At 46.1% G+C, this 21,493-nt stretch overlaps 1 protein-coding gene across 11 annotated transcripts in view; it reads left to right on the top strand.

Moving 5' to 3' along the window:
• UBR4 (ubiquitin protein ligase E3 component n-recognin 4) overlaps positions 1–21,493 on the top strand; it is a 2,329,353-nt gene that overhangs the window by 350,877 nt on the left and 1,956,983 nt on the right. For all 11 annotated transcript variants that reach the window (XM_078642504.1, XM_078642505.1, XM_078642507.1 and 8 more), the window contains exon 18: positions 19,583–19,752. In XM_078642504.1, the coding sequence (XP_078498630.1) occupies positions 19,583–19,752 (170 nt within the window). The remainder of the gene's footprint in view (positions 1–19,582; positions 19,753–21,493) is intronic.

The raw sequence follows: 21,493 nt of genomic DNA on the forward strand, positions 1-21,493 counted from the left end.
TGCCGGCTGTCCTGCGATCCTATTTTTCCGCCGTGGGAGGGGTAGGTGCCTACAAGCAATTGCCTCGAGTTTGCCAGGTAAGGTGGGGGGACGGGTTATATGTGGGGCTGGCCTGCGGTATCTTCCGCACCTCGGATTTCCCGGCATAGTTGTGTGTGATCCTGTTCTCGGTGCCTCGGGATGCCCCCGTGTGGACTACTCTTGTCCTGGCTCTGCCGGGGTATTCTCCCGTAGGGCGCCGCCGGGCTTTGGACTCACCCGTTGCCATCCTGGGAGCATTGCCGCGCTCTAGTTGCGGCAGAAATGTCCTTCTGGGTGGCTAGATGGTGATTCGCTCCGGGTGGCGTGCGGCGGTGCTGTTCGGGGCCCGTATGGTGCCCGCGGTATCACTGCCCCCGCGGCTGCCTTGTCCGGATGACGTTCTCTTGGGCATTCTCGGGGCCTGTTACTGGGCTCCTCACGGTTTGTTGGCCAGCCCGGTCTACAGTCACCCCCTGATGTCCTGAATATCGGGACAGGTTAACTTTGTCCACTCATCCCTCCCTTCTATCCAGGTAATTACCTAGCAGCTCAGGCCCCACAAGGACAGCCAGTGGGGATCATCTACCAGGGATTGAGGGTAAGATTTCCACACTTTACCAGCACACCCTGGGGTTCTCCTTATCCTCATCCCCTCTCAGGCGCATATGGCTACCCTCTCAGTAACTACATAACCCCTTGCAGTTGGCTTACGAATCAGTAACAAGCGATGGGTGTAGTACATAATGTATAGTCAATAGTTTTAAATTGGTTCACTTACGCATGTCTACACATGGCACGCACCATGAATCTCTCTCTCACTGTTCATAGTTGTGACCCCATTGAGCCACGACAATCACTGGGAAAAGGGTCTGTCCCTTTCTTTACATAAAAAACCTGACCCACATATTTGATATGAGGCTGCGGAGAATGATTAGTCTTCTATTTCTATTTTTATTTTCTTCTCCTAGGGCGGGATTCCACGCAGGACTCCATCCTGCCTTGGTACATTCGACCACGCAGGTTGTATATGATACATTTTTCAGCCCGGATAGGTTTTCCTATGAGTTTATGAGCACGTTTAGGTCCTGAAGAATTGCCGACATGGCATGAAACATGTTGACCACACTATAGGTGAGGGTTGAACGAAGCCAAACTACCTTACTTTTGAGCTTCGGTACCCCTCCCTTCACTATTTTAATAAGGCAGGTAGCCACATGAATAAAGTTGTCATAGTGGACTACACTTACCTTTTTTTATCACTCCTTCACGCTCACTACTTCACCTTCTAGGCCCCTCACACACACTCATCCAACGGCCAGGAACAAAAGAACTCCACTAAAGTGTAGCACTCCGTGCTACCCGTCAGGCATTGCAGCGCCAGCCTGTCGCTGGAGCAGGAGGCCAATGATGAAACAAAACAACCATCAGGTAGGATGACAACAGTCGTCCAGCTTTTTAGTTGTGTGAGGCATCCTAAGTTCCGATAAGGGATTATTTTATTCCCTGACACTCCCACACACACCATCCAGTGAGAGAGTTACTCTGTGAATCATTACCTTTTGGGGAACTTTGTACATTTTTTGGTTACTACAACTTTAAAATATTCACCTAAAATCAGCCGAACAACTAATTCCGACTTACTCACCTGTTATCAGGAGAGACCTCCGTGCTAGCCCAGCACAAACCCTGAAAAGTAATTTTAACCGTACTTACCAGTAACTTGAATTTTCTTCCATAGGAAACCATTGACTGTTTTTCTGTGAAATTTCTTCTAAGTGTCGATTTTTGCAAACTAGTAATATTCTTTTAAATCCTACCAACTACCAAAACGTAATTGCTCACCTGTTTAGATAGATGTCCCAGTGCTGAACCTAGGAGTTCAGTACTGGATTACAAAAGTAATGTGAACATAGTTTACCTCCTGCAACTTGAATTTCCTTCCATAGGATAACATTAGTAATTTCAACTGAAAAAGTTTCTAAGTGTCCACTTTTAAAATACTATAATATTCCTTAAAAATCACTACGGTTAGAAAAGTAATCTACAAAGTAATTAATTGCATTTAACTGAAAATTCCCAATGAACTCAATGTTGCATTGTATTTGAAATTGTGTTGCCAATTGCAACAAACTGTAACTATTGGATTTCAAAAGTCTAATGCCTATTTGAAAAGTATTTAACTAAAGATAACTCATTCTGAGAAAGTATATTTTGATGCCTTGTTGGTTCTAAAATTAACTATATCTTTTGATATAAAACAATTAAGTTCTTGAGTGTGTGAGACCATTTGCTGACTTAGTGTGTACAACAAATGCTTTACACTGCCCTCCGATACTGCCTTTTTGCCAAGCTACCACTTTAGAGAGAAAGGTTATACAAACCTCTGGGGACTCTATACACACTGTATCTTACTTTGGTCCAGTATATATAGAGCCACTTTCCTACATTGGTGGATCAGCGGTGGGATACAAACTTGCATTTGTTGGACTACTTGGTCACCATCTGATCACACGACAAAACTCCTAAAATTGCCTTTAGAGTTCTGAAATTGTTTTTTTCCCAAAATACTAAGTCTTGTCGGGGCCTTGCTTAAGTCCCATTCGAACTCTAGAAAAATAAGTCACTATAGTCAAGGGTAGAGGGATAGAACTGTCAGGTTAGACTGTCAACAGAACTCAGCTGTTAGTGAAGATAACACCATGGACCTGATTGAGGAGCTCGCCCACACACCTTACTTACACCGGAATTTCAGGGAATTGAGGTCCTTCTGCAAAGTTAAAAATATACCAATGGGCCTGCATCCAACCAAACTAGGGCTCCAGGAGCTCCTGGCTGAGTATGCTAAAGGCCACCCCTCTGAACATGGTGAGGACCAGTCAGAAGGGGAGAGGTGTCAGAGGAGGAGGATACCCCCCCCTTTCAGTCATCTCTAGGGAGGAGAGGGCCCCCATACCCTTTACTCCAAGAATCAATCTCTGGGATCCTAGGCCTTACACAGGTGGGCTAGGCCCCAGATAAAACATTGGGTATAACCCCAGTGAAGAGGAAGCTGGCCAAAAGAATAGACCTAGAGTCCAGACTCCTGGCTCTAGAAAAAGAAAGGAAGGAGATGGGTATAGCACCCATCAATGGTGGCAGCAATAATACAAATAAGGATAGAGAAGAGAATTCTGCTTGTTTTATCTCTCTCTCATGAAGAACACTCTGATTGAGGGATCTGGACCACTCAGGAATACATAGATTCAGGGGGTTCACAGAACCCAGGCCCAATCCTGGATTGACTTCGTGGACTACTCCGTAAAGACACTGGATAGTTGGTTAGCTGGACAGAATGTGCATGATTTTACTGGACTTTGCAATTTGTTTATGAAGGAACATATATAAAGTAACTGCACAAATGAAACGTGGCATTAGCATTTAGTAGACCTGGGTCTAATTTTTCCCCAAGAATTGGGAAGGAAGACAGACCACTGGGTCAAGACTAGGGTGACAAGGACAACCACTGGGGGTAATCAGAAGAAAGTGGTCACAAAACCTCCCCAGGGGAAAGTTGGTGAGGATCCCAAGATAAAAAGTCTGAGTCTTCCAAAGGGCCCCAAATACCTGGACAGGTGGGTGGGTCCCAAACTACTCTATGTGCCTCAGCCCTATACAGGGAAAAACTTTGATCCTGCCAAGGCCTAGGGTAACAACTGTAAGAAGTTGGGACATTTAACTGTAGACACAATTCCCCAAAACGAAGCCCCTAAGGCACCCAGTACAGCTAATCCTGGGCCTGCAAGTCTACAACTGGGATCAGAGGAGTACCCAGAGCAAATCTGGGAACACACTGAAGCTAGTCTAGTTTCCATGGGGGACGTAGAGTGTGCCACGGTAGCTGTGTGGCCACCCAACTTGAAGAAGTATTTGCAATACCCCTGGGTGAATGGGACTAGAATAGAAGCTCTGAGGGATACAGGTGCCAGTGTCACTATGGTGAGAAGTACACTGGTTTCCCCTGAGCAATATTTGATCGGGAAAACTCACCCAGTCACCAATGCTGACAGTGTTACCATAATTCATCCAATGGCTATGGTAACATTAGGCTGGGGAAGGTGGGGGGGGGGGACGGACGAGGAGGTTACTGTAGTGGTCTCTCAGAAGCCTGGGCTGAGGTTGAGAGAGTAAGCCATGCTGGATATTCCTGAATTGGTATGCGTGCAAACAAGAGCACAGAGCAAAAAGAAGGTTGAACAAGTAGGTTTGGAGCCTGAAAGTATGGCCCAAAACAGCAAGAAGACGGGGGGGCCAGCGTCTACACAGCAAACCTCTCAGGACACCTCTCCTCAGTGAGAAGACTTGGAAACCCTAGAGGGAACTGAGCACATGGAGCTTGAGCCTTGCCAGGTTGAACACCTGGGCCCAGGGGGACCCACTAGGGAATAGCTGTGCCAGGGTCAGCTAGACTGTCCCACTCTTGAAAGCCTGAGGCAGCAAGCTGTTTCAGAAGCACAGGGAGATGTCAGTGGTACCCACAGAGCTTATTGGGAAGAGGGATTACTATATGCTGAGGCAAGAACCCCCACTCCTGGAGCCACCAGGAGAGTGGTAGTGCCACAGAAGTACAGGGAGTTCCTCCTAACCTTGGCTCATGACATCCCCCTAGCTGGAAATCTGGGGGAAACCAAAACTTGGGAAAGGCTAGTGAGTCACTTCTACTGGCCCCAGATGCACCAAAAGGTGAAGGAGTTTGTTAGCTCCTGTGTTACCTGTCGGGCCAGTGGCAAGTCAAGTGGCAACCCAAAGGCCACCTTGATACCACTACCAGTGGTGGGGGTTCCCTTTGAAAGGGTAGGCGTGGACATTGTGGGTCCACTTGAATCTCCCACAGCCTCAGGGAACAAATTCATTCTAGTGTTAGTGGATCATGCTTCTAGGTACCCTGAAGCAATTCCACTTAGGGCTACTACTGCTCCTGCGGTAGCCAAGGCCCTCCTGGGTGTTTTTACCAGGGTAGGGTTTCCTAAGGAGGTGGTTTCAAACAGAGGTTCTAACTTCATGTCTGCTTACCTAAAGCACATGTGGAAGGTGTGTGGAGTGCAGTACAAGTTTACTACCCCACACCATCCGCAAACCAATGGACTTGTTGAATGATTCAACAAAACATTGAAAGGTATGATCATGGGGCTCCCTGAAAAACTCAAGAGGAGATGGGATGTCCTGTTGCCATGCCTGCTTTTCGCTTAGAGGGAAGTGCCAGGGAAGGGAGTAGGGTTGTCCCCCTTTGAACTTCTGTTTGGCCATTCTGTAAGGGGACCACTCTGTCTTGTGAAAGAGGGTTGGGAGAGTCCTCTCCAAGAACCTAAGCAAGACATTGTGGACTATGTACTTGGCCTAAGGTCCAGAATGGCTGAGTTCATGGAAAAAGCATCCAAGAACCTTGAGGCCAGCCAGGAGCTTCAGAAGCACTGGTATGACCAAAAAGCTGCCCTTTTTGAATTTCAACCTGGGCAACAGGTGTGGGTTTTGGAGCCAGTGGCACCAAGGGCTCTCCAAGACAGATGGAGTGGCCCTTACTCTATCCTAGAAAAAAAGGGTGTGGTAACTTACTTAGTTGACCTGGGCACAAGCAGGACACCCAAAATGGTTGGAGCAGTATGCTAGTCTCTTTTCCCTGACCCCTGGCCGGACAAACTGGTGTACCCATGATGTGGACACTGGTGACAGTTCATTTGTCAAAAACAAGATCTATCACCAGTCAGACCAAGTCAAGGAAAGCATCAAGGCTGCAGTCAGCAAGATGCTGGAGTTAGGGGTTATTGAACCCTCTGAGAGCCCCTGGGTAGCCCAGTGGGTCTGGTCCCAAGCCTCATTAACAGGGTGAAAAGAGAGATGAGGTTCTGTGTGGACTATAGAGGGCTCAACTCTGTCACCACGACAGATGCTCACCCTATTCCAAGAGCAGATGAACTGATAGACAAATTGGGGGCAGCCACATTTCTCAGTATCTTTGACTTGACTGCAGGATACTGGCAGATTAGCATTGGCCCCAGGAGCAAAAGAGAAAACCGTATTCTCCACACCAGATGGGCACTATCAGTCTACTGTAATGCCTTTTGGGCTCAAGAATGCCCCTGCCACCTTCCAGAGGTTGGTGAATCAAGTCCTGACTGGGTTGAAGTCCTTTAGTTCAGCTTATCTTGATGATATTGCTATCTTTAGCTCCACCTGGCAGGATCACCTGGTCCACCATGGGAAGGTGTTAGCAGCCCTGCAATCTGCAGGACTAACTATCAAGGCATCCACATGCCAGATAGGGTAGGGCAGGGTGGTGTACTTCGGCCACCTTGGTGATGGAGGCCAGGTACAGCCCTTGCAACCCAAGATCCAGAGTATCAAGGACTGGGCAGCTCCAACCACCCAGACCCAAGTCAGGGCATTCCTTGGCTTGACTGGGTACTGCAGGAGGTTTATGAAGGGATATGGGTCCATTGTGACTCCCTCACAGAACTCCCCTCCAAAAAGATGCCCAAGAAAATCAACTGGACTGTTAGTTGCCAAAAGGCTTTTGACACCCTAAAAGAAGCAATGTGCTCAGCACTAATTCTTAAAGCACCAGATTATTCCAAGCAGTTCATAGTGCAGACTGATGCCTCTGAGCTAGGGATAGGAGCGGTCCTTCTCAGACCAATGATGAAAGCCAAGACCAACCTGTTGCTTTTATAAGCAGGAGGTTACTCCCCAGAGAGCAGCGTTGGAATGCCATTGAGAGGGAGGCCTTAGCTGTCGTCTGGTCCCTGAAGAAGTTGAGGCCCTACTTGTTTGGAACTCACTTCCTGGTTCAAACTGACCACATACCTCTCAGATGGCTGATGCAAATGTGTGTGTGTGTGTGAGTTTGTGGGTTTGTGTGAGAAAATGCCATCTTTCTTGCATAGTATGCCCCCACATTTTGCTGAATTGCTGATGTGCTTTGACTGAGTGTGCCCTGGGCTCCTGCCAATCAGGTGCCCAGGGCCTATGTTCCTTGCCTAAAACTGTATTGAAGCTAAAACCCACTTGGCATCTCTGGCCCCATATCAGCCCCTGGTAAATGGTACTATGGGTACCCAGGGCATTGTGAGCAAAGAAGACCCCTAAGGGATGCAGCACTTATTGTGCCACACTTAGGGGCCCTGCACCCACACACACTCACCCTGCCTTTGCAGGCTGAGTGCCCTGGTGCAGAACTAAACAAAGAGTCGACATGGCACATATCCCTGTGTGCCATGCCCACAACCCCACTGCCCTGGCATACACCAGTCACCCCTCTAGCTGGGTGCCCAATGCCAGTGGTGTGGGCACAGGTGCATGAGCCCTCTGCCCCTAGAGTACCCAGGGCCATTCCTGCACACTAAGTGCAGTGATGCCATTAAGAGTATATGGTGCTAAGAGGTTGTCATTACGAAGTCCACCGCACCATAATGTCTACACTGAAGACTGACAAGTTTGATATCAAACTTCTCAGCCCATTAAACCCACACTGGCAGTGTGGGATTTAATGTAAAATGCACGGCAGAGGGCATCTTAGAGGTGCCCCCTGAAACCTAACCTACAATCCACGTCTTGTCTGAGAGGCTGCCTCGGCTGCCACACAGCAGACATGTTGCTGGACCCCTGGGTGGAGAGCCCCTGCCCTCCTGGGCCTGCAACAATGCACATCCTGGGCGTGGTGCTAGGTCTCCTCTCCCAGGATGGGCAGGGGGAAGGTTCAAAGGCATGCCGACTTTGTGAGCTTCTCCAGGCCGCTTGCTGTACCCAGCTACTGGCCCCCTCCAGTTCTGAACCCCACTCTGGCGGGAAGACTGGCTGGAAACCCTACGTCAGGAAAGGGAGTGTGCCTGCCTGTGCCAACTCCACCCTCAGGTGGAGGAGGCGAGGTGAAGCACGACTCCGGGCTACCGCCATCTTGAGGATAGGGGAGCCCTACCCACTCGCAGCTAGACTCCTGCCCCCCTCCCGCAGGAGAGGAGTAGGTTAGGGCGTGTACCCTCCCCAGGACAGGGACCTATTGATCCATGCCTTCACCCTACCTGTGACGCCCCTACATTTAGTAATTAGGGGCACCCTGAACCGTCCTTCCTCAGATCCCGATACGAAAACAAGGAAGAAGATCTAGAAGAAGACCCGCCGTGCAGCTGCCAACAAAAGGACGACACCAACTGACTTGGCCCCAGCCCTAAAGGCCTGTCGATCCTTGAACCTGCTCCTGCTAAATCCCGGCGACTCCTTCGAGCAGCAACCTTGAACACCACGAAGGACCTGCCTGCCTTGACACTCTGAAAGACTGGAATCCCATGAGCAGTAATTCTGCTCCAACAGCAATACCCCTGGTGCCAGCCAGGAACCGCAACTCCATCACACTCTGCACCTGCCAAGCCTGACCCGTGCCTGAGTGACCCAAGACCACGAGTACGTCCCCCCGGTGACTGGAACCTGAAGTCTTGTGCCCAAAGACCCTCCTCGGCGAACCAGACGACGCCTGCAGCCTCACAACCAGGGACACCTCCAACCGCGACTAGCTGAGGGTAAGATTTCATGACGTCAAAAGACAGCCCTGTACCCGTCGCCCCACGGCCCCCTGTGCCCAACTCCTGGGTGCCTACCTATCCTCCAAGACCCCAACTTACCTCTCCATGTGTTGGTCGCCACTGAAGAGTCTCCGTCCCCGAAGCCTGCAGCCTTTTTCCACTTTCCAAGATCTCTATTGGATAACATTGAGCGCCCGACGGCTCAAAAGCTCCCAGCACCCAGCCGCCCGAGTGCACCTGGCCGTGCAACCTTTGTCCTGTCCTACTTCCCCATTTGCCCTGAGCAAGTGACCAGGAGCCCAGCTCTCACAGCGGCGTGGCCTGCTGGCCAGCAGCCACCAACCGAAGGCCCCCTGCCTCTCATTGGATAACATTGGGCGTAACTACCTCTGCACCCGGCTGCCCCTGTGCCGCTGAGGGTGTACCAACTGTACCTACCTGACTCTGAGTCTATGCCCAGAACCTTAACTCTGCCAGTCGAATACTTACCTAAATTCCGATAACTCACTGTTCGAGGCATATGGGCTGCAGATGGTACATTTATGAATAGATCGCCATCTGGTGTTGGGCTCGGATGATTGCACTTTGTTTTTCTTCTGGAGAAGTCTTTGTCGTCATAGGTGACTCCTCCTCTCGGTGTTAGTGCGCATGGGCATCGGCTCCATCCTTAGATTGTTTTTTTCCGCCATCGGGTTCGGATGAGGATCGAAGCGCTCCGGACCGACTTCAACAAAGAAGGTTATAACCGGCGCGTATTCCTTTCCAAATCGACGGTATCGTTATCGAACGCGACTTCACTCCATACCGACGCGATTCGAAGGACGACGACTACGAGAAACTCGACGTAGTCCAGCCCGGGGTCCATGGAAAGGACTCCATTCAAAAAATGTCCAACGTGTGGTGCTAAGTTCCCACACAAGGACCTACACGAAGTGTGCAACCTCTGCTTGTCCCCTGAACACGAATCCAGGGACTGTGAGGCCTGTGCAGCGTTCTCGTCAAAATCGACGATTAGAAACCGTCGAGCCCGAAGACACGAGGTATCGAGAATGCAGTCACAAGCAATCCCGGAGCTGTTCGAGGACCAGCAACCAGAAGAGGAGGAAGAAGAGGCCGACGAGGCGGGGTCAGAAGCGGACGAGTCCGACGTCGAGGAATTCGACGTCCAACAAACCGTGAGTGACGACGTCCCTTTACCGAAAAACAGACCCCGCACGGTGTCGACCCCGCCCTCGAGCCCGGTCAGACAACCGAAAAAAGTTTCCAACGCCCCGCCTTCGAGCCCGGCAACGAAACAGAAACCGAAACACTCGGTCCCCCATCATAGTGGTTCCGGTTCCGATAAACCAACCACATCGACACCGAAGCACCAAGTAAAGGAAAGCTCGAAGTCGAAGCAGTCCATGTCGACACCGAAGCACGCTTCGGCGCCGAAAACACCCTCGACACCGGGGACATCTTCGATACCGAAGAAGTCGGATCCGAACAAAACTTCGGCCCCGAAAATACAAATGGACATTTCAAAGAAAAGACACCTTTCGGAACCGAAAACTGCGGTACCGACACAGGAACACGGAACGGATCCTAAACAAAAGACTTTGTTTATTGACCCAAAGACTGGCAAGGTAGTCACAGAGCTACCTAAAAAGAGGAAACATGAACATTTGGACGACAAGGCTCATCCAAAGAAGAGAACAATGGGGACGAATACAACTCCTCCCCCTTCTCCCAAACCTCACACACCATCTCCGCCTATTCCTCACAATAGGCCAGATATTCCTCCCACACGTCCATCTACACCTACAACAGATGGAGAAAGTGACACAGGGGAGGGGGGACACCCTGGGGATGATGAGGACACAATCCCAGAGGAGGCAGACCCATGGGAGGAGTATAATGTGGGATCAGGTAATGATACCGACCTTGAGTCATATCCCTCAAAACCTTCACCTCCTGATGACAATACTGGGTTTGCACAACTCATTACTAGAGCAGCAACATTTCATAAGGTAGACCTACATACAGAACCTCTAGTACAGGACTTCTTATTAGAGACACTACCTACTGCACAAAGAACATCAAGAACACTACCAATGCTAAAAGGCCTTCTCAGTCATACATCAGAGATATTCAAAGACCCAGTGAGGGCTAGGGTATTGAACCCAAGAATTGATAAAAAATATAGGGCAGCTCCAAAAGACCCAATATACATTAAGGGACAAATTCCTCTAGACTCACTAGTGGTCACAAACGCTCGCAAGAGAGCAAACTCTTTATCTACGGGAGAAGCGCCACCTCCTGACAAGGAGTCTAAACTAATAGATGCCTCTGGCAAGAGAGTAGCATCTCAAGCGGCAAACAGTTGGCGCATAGCTAATACGCAAGCATTACTTGCAAGGTATGACAGAGCGCATTATGATGAGTTAGAAACACTCATCAAACATCTCCCTAAAGAACATCAAAAGAGAGCTGATCAACTTATACAAGAAGGGAAGTTAATTACTAACACTTCAATAAAGTGCGCCCTAGACGCGGCAGAAACTGCGGCAAGGTCGACAAATACAAGCATCATGCTAAGGAGACATGCATGGCTCAGAGTGTCAGGATTCAAACAAGAGGTACAAACCTCGTTACTTAATCAACCTTTTGATGGGAAAACACTTTTTGGCACAGGGACAGATGAGGCCCTAGAAAAAATGAAAAAGGATACAGAAACGGCTAAATCAATGGGAGCATTGCAGCAGCCGACACAAAGAGGTTCCTTTCGTAGATCCACCTATAGAGGAGGATCCAAAAGTACAGGTACAAACCAACAGCAAACCTCTTTTACACCTACATCACCCAGAGGTAATTCTAGAGGTGGATACAGGGGTAACAACAACAAGGGTAGAGGTCGCGGAAACAACAACAACCGCAACTCTCCAACCCCAAAACAGTGACTTCATAGAGCTTCCCCCAGACCATATAACACTGGTAGGGGGACGCCTATCACAGTTCCTACCTGTCTGGGAAAACATCACATCAGACAAGTGGGTAAGACAAATTATCCAACATGGTTATTGCCTAGAACTCACAGCTACCCCACCAAACATCCCCCCCAAACAGCGTCCAATGAAACAAGATCACCTGACACTGTTAAAACAGGAAGTAATATCACTGCTAGAAAACCATGCCATAGAGAAGGTTCCACAGCACCAACAGGGAACAGGAGTATACTCACTATACTTCCTAATCCCCAAAAAGGACGGGTCTCTAAGGCCAATACTGGACCTAAGACCTCTCAACGCATACATAAATTCGGAACATTTCCACATGGTCACGCTCCAACAAGTACTTCCTTTACTGAAGAAAGGGGACTTTCTTTCTACACTGGATCTAAAAGACGCTTACTTTCATATCCCTATTCACAAAGCCCACAGGAAATACCTCAGGTTTGTGGTAGAAGGACAACATTATCAGTTCAAAGTCCTCCCATTTGGTGTCACGACGGCACCAAGAGTGTTCACAAAATGCCTGGCAGTGGTAGCAGCTCACCTAAGAAGACAACAAATTCATGTCTTCCCATACTTGGACGACTGGCTAATAAAAGCCAGGTCGCAAGAGGAGTGTCTGCAACACACACAAAAGACAATTCAGCTACTACACCAGCTAGGGTTCACGGTGAACTACACAAAGTCACACCTACAACCAAACAAAGTTCAACAATATCTGGGGGCTACCATAGACACAGAAAAAGCCAAAGTGTACCCCAACCCAATAAGAGTCCAAGCAATGCTTACAATCATTCAGAGATTTCAGCCACAACACTCACTAACAGCAAGAGTGTTCATGCAGCTACTAGGCATGATGTCATCCTGCATACTGCTAATACCATATGCAAAACTACAAATGCGTCCGCTACAAGAATGCTTAGCGACACAGTGGAATCAGGCTCAAGGACAGATTACGGATCTGGTGTTGGTAGACGACCGCACACACCGCTCTCTGAAGTGGTGGAACAGAACAAACATTACCAAGGGGCGGTCGTTCCTAGAGCCAATTCCACAGGTGACAATAACAGCAGACGCATCGCTCACCGGATGGGGAGCACATATGGACAAATACACAGTACAAGGAAGGTGGAGTGTGCAGGAAAAAACACTGCACATCAACTATCTAGAACTACTGGCAGTGTTTCTAGCATTGAAAGCCTTTCAGATACATGTTATCCACAAAGCAGTCCTGATCAGAACAGACAACATGACAGCAATGTATTATATTCAAAAACAGGGGGGGACGCACTCTCTCCAATTATCCAGACTGGCACAGGAGATTTGGAGATGGGCCATTCCTCAAAACATCTATCTGTTAGCCGAACACCTACCAGGAGTTCAAAACCAGATAGCAGACATCTTAAGCAGACAGTCGGAACAAATACACGAATGGGAACTGCACCAACAAATACTGCAGCCATTCTTCCAAAGATGGGGACAACCAGAGATAGACCTATTTGCCACTCATCAGAACGCAAAATGCCAAAGCTTCGCGTCCAGGTACCCACATCACCTGTCGCAGGGCAATGCGTTATGGATAAATTGGTCCAACAAATTTGCATACGCTTTTCCCCCTCTCCCACTAATCCCATTAGTGGTCAGGAAACTGCAACAACATTCAATGACCATGATACTAGTAGCACCCACGTGGGCAAGACAGCCGTGGTTCACCACGCTCCTACAACTCTCACAAGTGCCACATCAAAAGCTACGAATTCTACCCATGCACCTTACACAGAACCATGGAGAGATAATGCACCCAGATCCAACTCAATTGAACTTAGCGATCTGGCTCCTGAAATCCTAGAATTTGGGTACTTAGATCTCCCCCCAAATTGCATGGAAATAATTAAACAAGCGAGACGTCCAACCACCAGAGCATGCTATGCAGCTAAGTGGAAGAGGTTTGCTATACACTGCACTAATAACAATATCAACCCTCTAGACGTATCAACAAGGGAGATTATTTGCTACTTGTTACACTTACAGCAATGTAATCTAGCGTACACATCTATCAGAGTACATCTAGCAGCTATAGCAGCATACCTACAAAACAGGCAGCGCATATCACTGTTCAGAGTACCAGCGATAAAAGCATTCATGGAAGGTCTTAAAAGAGTCATTCCACCAAGATTACCACCTGCCCCAGTCTGGAACCTCAACGTAGTACTCACCAGACTAATGGGGCCACCCTTCGAACCTATGCATAGGTGCGAAATACAATTCCTTACATGGAAGGTGGCATTCCTTATAGCCATTACCTCACTCAGAAGAGTAAGCGAGTTACAGGCATTAACAATACAAGAACCATTCCTACAGATACACCAGAATAAAGTGGTTCTTAGAACAAACCCAAAGTTCTTGCCTAAAGTAATTTCAGCATTCCACATCAATCAGCCAGTGGAATTACCAGTCTTCTTTCCAAAGCCACAGACGGTGGCAGAAAGGGCTCTACATACACTAGATGTTAAAAGAGCCATTTCATACTACATAGAAAGAACACAAGGCTTCAGGAAAACTAAACAACTATTTGTAGCATTTTCCCCAACACATAAGGGCAATCCTATCTCTAAAGCAGGCATCGCAAGATGGATTGTAAGATGCATACAAATATGTTACATTAAAGCAAAGAGAACATTAACTGTTCCTCCTAGAGCTCATTCCACAAGAAAACTAGGAGCATCTATGGCATTCTTAGGGAACATTCCCCTAGATGACATATGTAGAGCAGCAACTTGGTCTACACCACATACATTCACAAAGCACTACTGTGTTGATGTACAGGCTGCACAACAAGCCAGAGTGGGCCAAGCTGTATTAAAAACTCTATTTCAGACAGTTGCGACAGACACTGGTGACCACCGCTAGGGAGGTAACTGCTGTACAATCTATTCATAAATGTACCATCTGCAGCCCATATGCCTCGAACGGAATATGCTACTTACCAGTATGCATCTGTTCTTGGCATAGAGGGCTGCAGAGTGGTACATGCCCTCCCTGCCTCCCCGGAAACCTGTGTCTGTCCCAACATTATCTTATTTAGATACATTTACATGGGCATATCTTTATGTACTACACTACACTACTCCATCTAACCCTACTATGGCAAAACAATCTAAGGATGGAGCCGATGCCCATGCGCACTAACACCGAGAGGAGGAGTCACCTATGACGACAAAGACTTCTCCAGAAGAAAAACAAAGTGCAATCATCCGAGCCCAACACCAGATGGCGATCTATTCATAAATGTACCACTCTGCAGCCCTCTATGCCAAGAACAGATGCATACTGGTAAGTAGCATATTCCTTCCTTCCATAGGCTAACATTGACTGGTTTGATTCAGAATTTCTTCTAAGTGTAGAGTTTTGGAACTTTAAAATATTCACCTAAAATCAGCTGAACAACGAATTCCGACTTACTCACCTGTTATCAGGAGAGACCTCGGTGCTGCTGCATATTTTAGCCCAGCACAAACCCAGAAAAGTAATTTTAACTGTACTTACCAGTAACCTGAATTTTCTTCCATAGGAAACCATTGGCTTTTGTTCTGTGAAAGTTCTTCTGTCGATTTTTGCAAACTACAAATATTCTTTAAAAATCGTACCAACTACCAAAACGTAATTGCTTACCTGTTTTAGATAGATGTTTCAGTGCTGAACCTAGGAGTCCAGTACTGGATTACAAAAGTAACGTGAACATACTTTACCTGCAACTTGAATTTCCGTCCATAGGATAACATTGAAATTTCAACTGAAAAAGTTTGTGTCCACTTTTAAAATACTATAATATTCCTTAAAAATCACTACTATAGCCAAAAGACTTTTACTTAACTATTTACAGGACGTGTCCACTGACTGAATCTAGGATCCAGTCTTGTGGTTAGGAAAGTAATCTACAAAGTAATTAATTGCATTTAACGGAAAATTCCCATTGAGCTGAATGTTGCATTGTATTTGAAATTCTGTTGCCAATTTCAACAAACTGTAACTATTAGATTTCAAAAGTCTAATGCCTATTTGAAAAGTTTTTAACTAAAGAGAACTAATTCTGAGAAAGTATATTTTGATGCCTTGTTGGTTCTAAAATAAAACCACTATATTTTTTGATATAAAACAATTGGCCTAGAGTTCAGTTATTGTGTGTGAGACCATTTGCTGACTGGGTGTGTACAATAAATGCTTTACACTGTCCTCTGATACTGCCTTACTGCTCGCCCAAGCTACCACTTTAGAGAGTAAGGTCATATCTAACTTTAGCCTCTTCCAAACCTCTGGGGACTGAGGACTCTATGCACACTGTACCTTACTTTGGTCCAGTGTATATATAGAGACACTTTCCTACAATGCGTAAATAGATGACCAAGCGAGTAGGCACAAGCTCTCATACCCTGTTAAAGGAGACTGGTGCTCTTGAACTAGGTGGTGCAAATGACTTGTACGACTCAGCACAACACCTTCTAGGTATCCACAGCTGCTATGTGGATACCTTCGGATGACCCTTGTCGAAACTCCATTAGGAACAGCTGCAGCAAATCTTGAGAATCTGTGGTCTGCACCAGCTGGATTTAATTGCAAACCTACCAAACAAAAAATGGCAGTCAACATTGGTAAAAGGCAAATAGATTTTCAAGCCAATGCATTTTCTGTGACCTAGTTAAATACCTTTACCTGCGCCTTGCCACCATTTTCCCTGGTCATTGCTATCCGGTATGTCACTATGATAAATTCAATGGACACAAATCAATACAGACTACCCATAATGCATTTGGTTGTCCCAGCACTGGAAAGAGTCTCCATGATGACATGAAATGAATTGCTCACCCTACAGAGGATGTTAAAGAAGGGCCATGAAACAGAAGGAACTGCATCCACTTGGGAGAGACCTGGCAAAATCACTGGTGATAGGACATTTGGATGCGGATCTGAAGAAAGCTTGTAGATGCTTTTTTTTCTTATGAACTTGTGGCCAAAGTATTTTCTTGTCAGTTTGTGATCTTTGGAGTTCCTGGAACGGAGTCACGGAAACTTAGAAAATGTAGAGCAGTATTTGGAGAACCAGGCTCAAGAACTGGATATTTGATTTGAACAGTTTTTTTCATGTAGATTGTGTTTTTGGAAAAACAATATGCTCCGACAAATGAAACAGTTTTTAAATTATTCTTGGGTGTGCAGTGCTATGTTTCAGTGCTAACCACAAATGCAGTGCTCTCCTTTCCTCCAACCCCATAATCATTATGTTTCCGAATCACAGACTTGGGTTGAGTAAATTTTCTCTTAAAGAGACTACTTTATATGAAAAACCATCAAATCTTTTTTTTTTTTTATTTCTTTTGATCCCTACCTCAGAAATGCTTCATTGTACTATGATTGTAATCATTACCCAGGTTTCATTTGAACTAAATTGGTTTCATAATTGTATTGTGTTTATTTTTTAACTTTAATGTTATTTTGCTGATGCCCTTCACATGACACATGCTCCTTCTCCATGGAAAGATTGACTGAATGAGCCAATCTCTAACTAGTATGTTATGTTTGTTATGTTAATTGAGGCTTATTGAGCGCACTAACACCTGAAGGTTTCTTGGCGCTGACTGGAGAGACGTGTGAATGAACAGAAAAGAATTTATTCAGAAAGGGTGAACAGAAAAGTCTTAAGGAGTTTCCTGAACTGAAAAAGGGAATTGCTGGATTTAATAGTCAGAGGAAGGGAGTTCCAGAACCTGGGGGCAAGAAAAGCAAAACGACGGCCTCCAAATTTATGAAGTTTAAATTTGGGGATGACAACCAAATGATGAGAGGCTGAACGAAGGGAGCGGGCAGGTTGATACAGGGTAATCCGGGATTTCAGAAAAGCAGGACAAGGACAGTGAAGGGACTTGAATGTCAGGCAGCCCATCTTGAAGGCCGCTCTCTCCTTCACTGGCAACCAATGGAGCCTGCGAAGCAGGGGCCTTGCCGATTGCCACTTAGGGATCTTAAATATGAGGCGGGCTGCCTGGTTTTGGACCACCTGAAGACGGTGTAAAAGGAAACGTGGGAGTGCATGGTAAAGGGAATTAGAGAAATCCAGGCGCGATATGACAAGGGACAAAACGACCTGACACAGGGCCGCTTGTGGAAGTAGGTGCCTGATCTTCCGGATTTTTCGGAGTTGAAACATACACGAAGAAATCGTGGCACCCACTTGAGCCTTGAGTGACAGTTTGGCATCGATTGTCACCCCCAGACTCCTGACGGACTTGAGAGGTGTCGGGGGGGAGCCCAAGTCAGGGGGCCAAAACTGCGAGCCCCAAAAAGCGGCACTAGCACCAGGAAGGAGTAGCTCAGTCTTTCCAGGATTGAGTTTCAATTGATTCTCATTCATCCATTGATGGATATGGATCATAGCGGCGTGGAAGTTGTTAGTCGCCTGAAGAGAATCAAGTGGAAAGACGAGCTGCAAATCGTCAGCGTAATTGAAGACGCTGACGTCCCAATTGTGAAGGGAGGAAATTAAAGGACGCAAATAAAGATTAAATAATAACGGGGAGAGTGAAGAACCCTGGGGAACACCGCAAGTGATGGGGGATTTAGTTGCAGTGAAGGGACCGAGGCGCACGGCTTGTGATCTTCCCGTCAGGAATGACTCCACCCACTTGAGAGCCATGCCCCGGATGCCAGCTTGTTCGACACGGTGGAGAAGGATGTCATGATCCACCGTGTCGAGCGCGGCAGACAAGTCCAAGAGAACCAGAGCTTGCGGTCTCTTGGCATCTGCGTTCTCTCTCAAGGTATCCATGACTGCCAGGATGACTGCCTCCGTGGAATGGGCCGGCCTGAAGCCGGCCTGATTGGGCTCAAGGAAGCCCGAGCTCTCGATGAAAGTGGAGAGACACCCGGTGACATGGGCCTCAAGGAGTTTTAACAGGTAGGGCAGCAAGTTCCTCACAGGCACCCTGCTTTTACCTCTGTGTGCTAGATTGTTTAACTTTGTGAGAGCCCAGCCACATTTCACGTCAATACTCGAGTCCTCCCTGTCTCATTGTTATCAATGTGGTTTCCTACCCTACATTACTTCAGAGCATTCCAAAGATGACCCCAGTGCAGCCCTATTGGATAACTTTGGCAAATTAATGAAAATAGAGACTTTCTTGCTTAGGACCTCTAATATTTTTTGGGGTTGTCTGATCCAGAAAGTGTCCTATTTTTTCTTATCTATCTACGTATTGGTTTATAAAAATTTTACAATAACAAAAGCTAAAGCAATGTCAGGACATTAGTGTTGGTGTTCGTGTTGAGTTATTCACTGTGTCCAGCTATGTGTTTAACTCCTGGGGTAAGCCTTAAACTACCTCTCCTAGCTATCCCGAGAGTTAAACAAGTGAGTGAAAGGTTTATCCATTAGAGTACAATGGTATGGTCTGTGGGCACCAGTGGTAATAGTACACATAGATGATTCTGCCCCGTAACCACCTCAGAACCCACAACCTTACACTTTTGTTCAGCATTGGACTTCTGATTTTCCCCAACTGTGTACATGCTCTGTAAGGTGCCTTGCTTGGATGCATGCACTTTTAAGATCCTATGAAATTTTAAAATGTTGTGTCCGTGTTTGGCTAATGTTGACACATTGAATGAAAAAGTACAATAGAACCAAGGATCATCATTTCCAACCTATGCTAATTACTTTTGTCCAACTATCAATATGTCCTTGAGAAACTTAATGGAATTCTCTCTCAAAATCTGGTACCTCCATGCAATTGTTTGGAATATACAGATGTCAATCTCTAATAGTAGGGCTTTGGGCTTAAACATAATCTTTTACACATTATCCTGCCAATGTGTCACGTTTTAATGGTTGTTGGTCCTTCCTTTCATGCAATCAATTTTAAAGTTGAAGAAAATTGTGTAAATAACAAATCCAGTACACTGAACTCTGGTGTAAAGAGTGGTGATTTTCATAGCTATGAAAACTGACCCTAGTGTTGTCTTTTTATTCAGAACATGTTGCTGCAGCAGCTGGGTGTGGCTCCATTCTCGGAGGGGTCGTGGCCTCTTTATATTCACCCACAGAGCCTTTCTGTCCTTTCACGGCTTCTTCTGATTTGGCAGCACAAAGCCAACGCTCAGGGAGATCCTGATGTGCCTGAATGCATCAGGGTGTGGGAAAGGTAAGGAAATATGCAATATTTCTGTTTAGACTGCCCCAGAACCTGACTCCATTCCTATTTATAGTACACAAAGATTGGCTAAGATTGGCTGTTAAGATCCTCCACAGTGTGGGCTGTTTTTATTTGTGTCCCAGTTTGTAGAAATAACGAAGACAAACAATTGCTCATTTAAAAACAGCCAACTTTCACGCGTGTATCTCCAAAACACCATTTGAAAGAACTATATAACAGTAATACAATGAATTATTGGAGTTCCTTTAGTTTGATGTCAACGACATTTTGAACTCCTGAGATAACGCGTTCTCTTCAGAACTTAAGTGATATATGGGACCTAGGAGAGAAATGAAGATCATTACTAAAGGGCATGAATAGATCTTGGGCGAAGAGTATGGACAAACTTTGCGAATGTTACTTGATATGTAAGGGTCAATCATCCATAAGTAGAGCAGAAACTAGGAGAGGAGAACATGAGTGCTGCTCCTCTAGCATCCGTAAAGACACCACAATATGAGTTGAATAAAATAATTAACTTACTTGGTCTGGGGTGGAAGTTTACCCTGAAACAGTGTTTGGATTTTGTCTATCAGATAATACAGAATCTTCCACACGGTAGCCCAACACCTAGCGCAGTCAAAACGCTTTAACACAGCACCTTTATAAAAGGATTTTATTTTACAAAATGCAAGGACTCTCTCTTTAGAATAAGGCTTGGGGTTTTATTTTACACAATGCTCTCAAAAGCTTTCCTAGATGTCAAATGCAAAAGATATACATATACATATATATATATATATATATATATATATATATATATATATATATATATTTTTTACTAAACCAATCTTCTGATTAAAGAAGGCGCTGACTCCGTGAGTTTCAATTCAAACGTGTTTATTCCTTTTCAGTTTCTGCTTAGACGCGTTTCGACGGGCTCCTGCCGCCTTGATCACTAACAAATGCATACTGACATTGAGGTTTATATATACACAAAAGCACATTCTCACTGATTGGGTAGTCTCAGTTAATGCTAAATGACAGTTGCTATAGTTACATAGGTTACACCCAAGATGATGACGCTGCTTTAGCATATGACTTGCACATTTGGAACATCAGTGAAGTCTTTCTACTGTTACTGTTAAATTCACATGTAACACATACTTGCAGCATATATGACCAAACAATTTCGTGCTTAATTTGTACAATGTGATAAATTTTGCCCAACATTACTGTGAGATCGAGCATTAATGGTGACATAGCACAACCCCACTTTCAGCCTATTTTAGTTAACATGTGTTGTGTCCGTGCTTCAGCGAATCCCGTGTGTCCATGCACACAGGCTGGACATTGCTGCTCATATATACATGTGGATTGGTCCGGCGCTGTAATTCAAAGCTGTAATATTGTGCCTGGAGTGATAAATGGCTTTTGTTATTTGACAGCTCGGCAAGGACTGCACTTTACTAGTCCTATGCTTAAAGACTTTGCTGTTTAAATGGCGAAAGACTTTGTCATTTTCTATCTCGGCATGGATAGCACTGTCTAATCCTATGCTTAAAAACTTTGATAGAAAAACAGACATTTGAGGTGAGCAGATCTAGAGTGTCGCTGGTGTTGAGAGTGCTCTTACAGGAGCTGCTTTCCACCTAAACTGAGACCTACCCAGAGTTCTCTCCTTCTTTTTTGCATAATTTATGCGTCACTCTATGCCTGAAAGGGTTTTGTTTTAATATATATATATATA

The sequence above is a fragment of the Lissotriton helveticus genome, chromosome 5_1 (assembly GCF_964261635.1).
Source record: "Lissotriton helveticus chromosome 5_1, aLisHel1.1, whole genome shotgun sequence".
Classification (NCBI taxonomy): domain Eukaryota; kingdom Metazoa; phylum Chordata; class Amphibia; order Caudata; family Salamandridae; genus Lissotriton; species Lissotriton helveticus.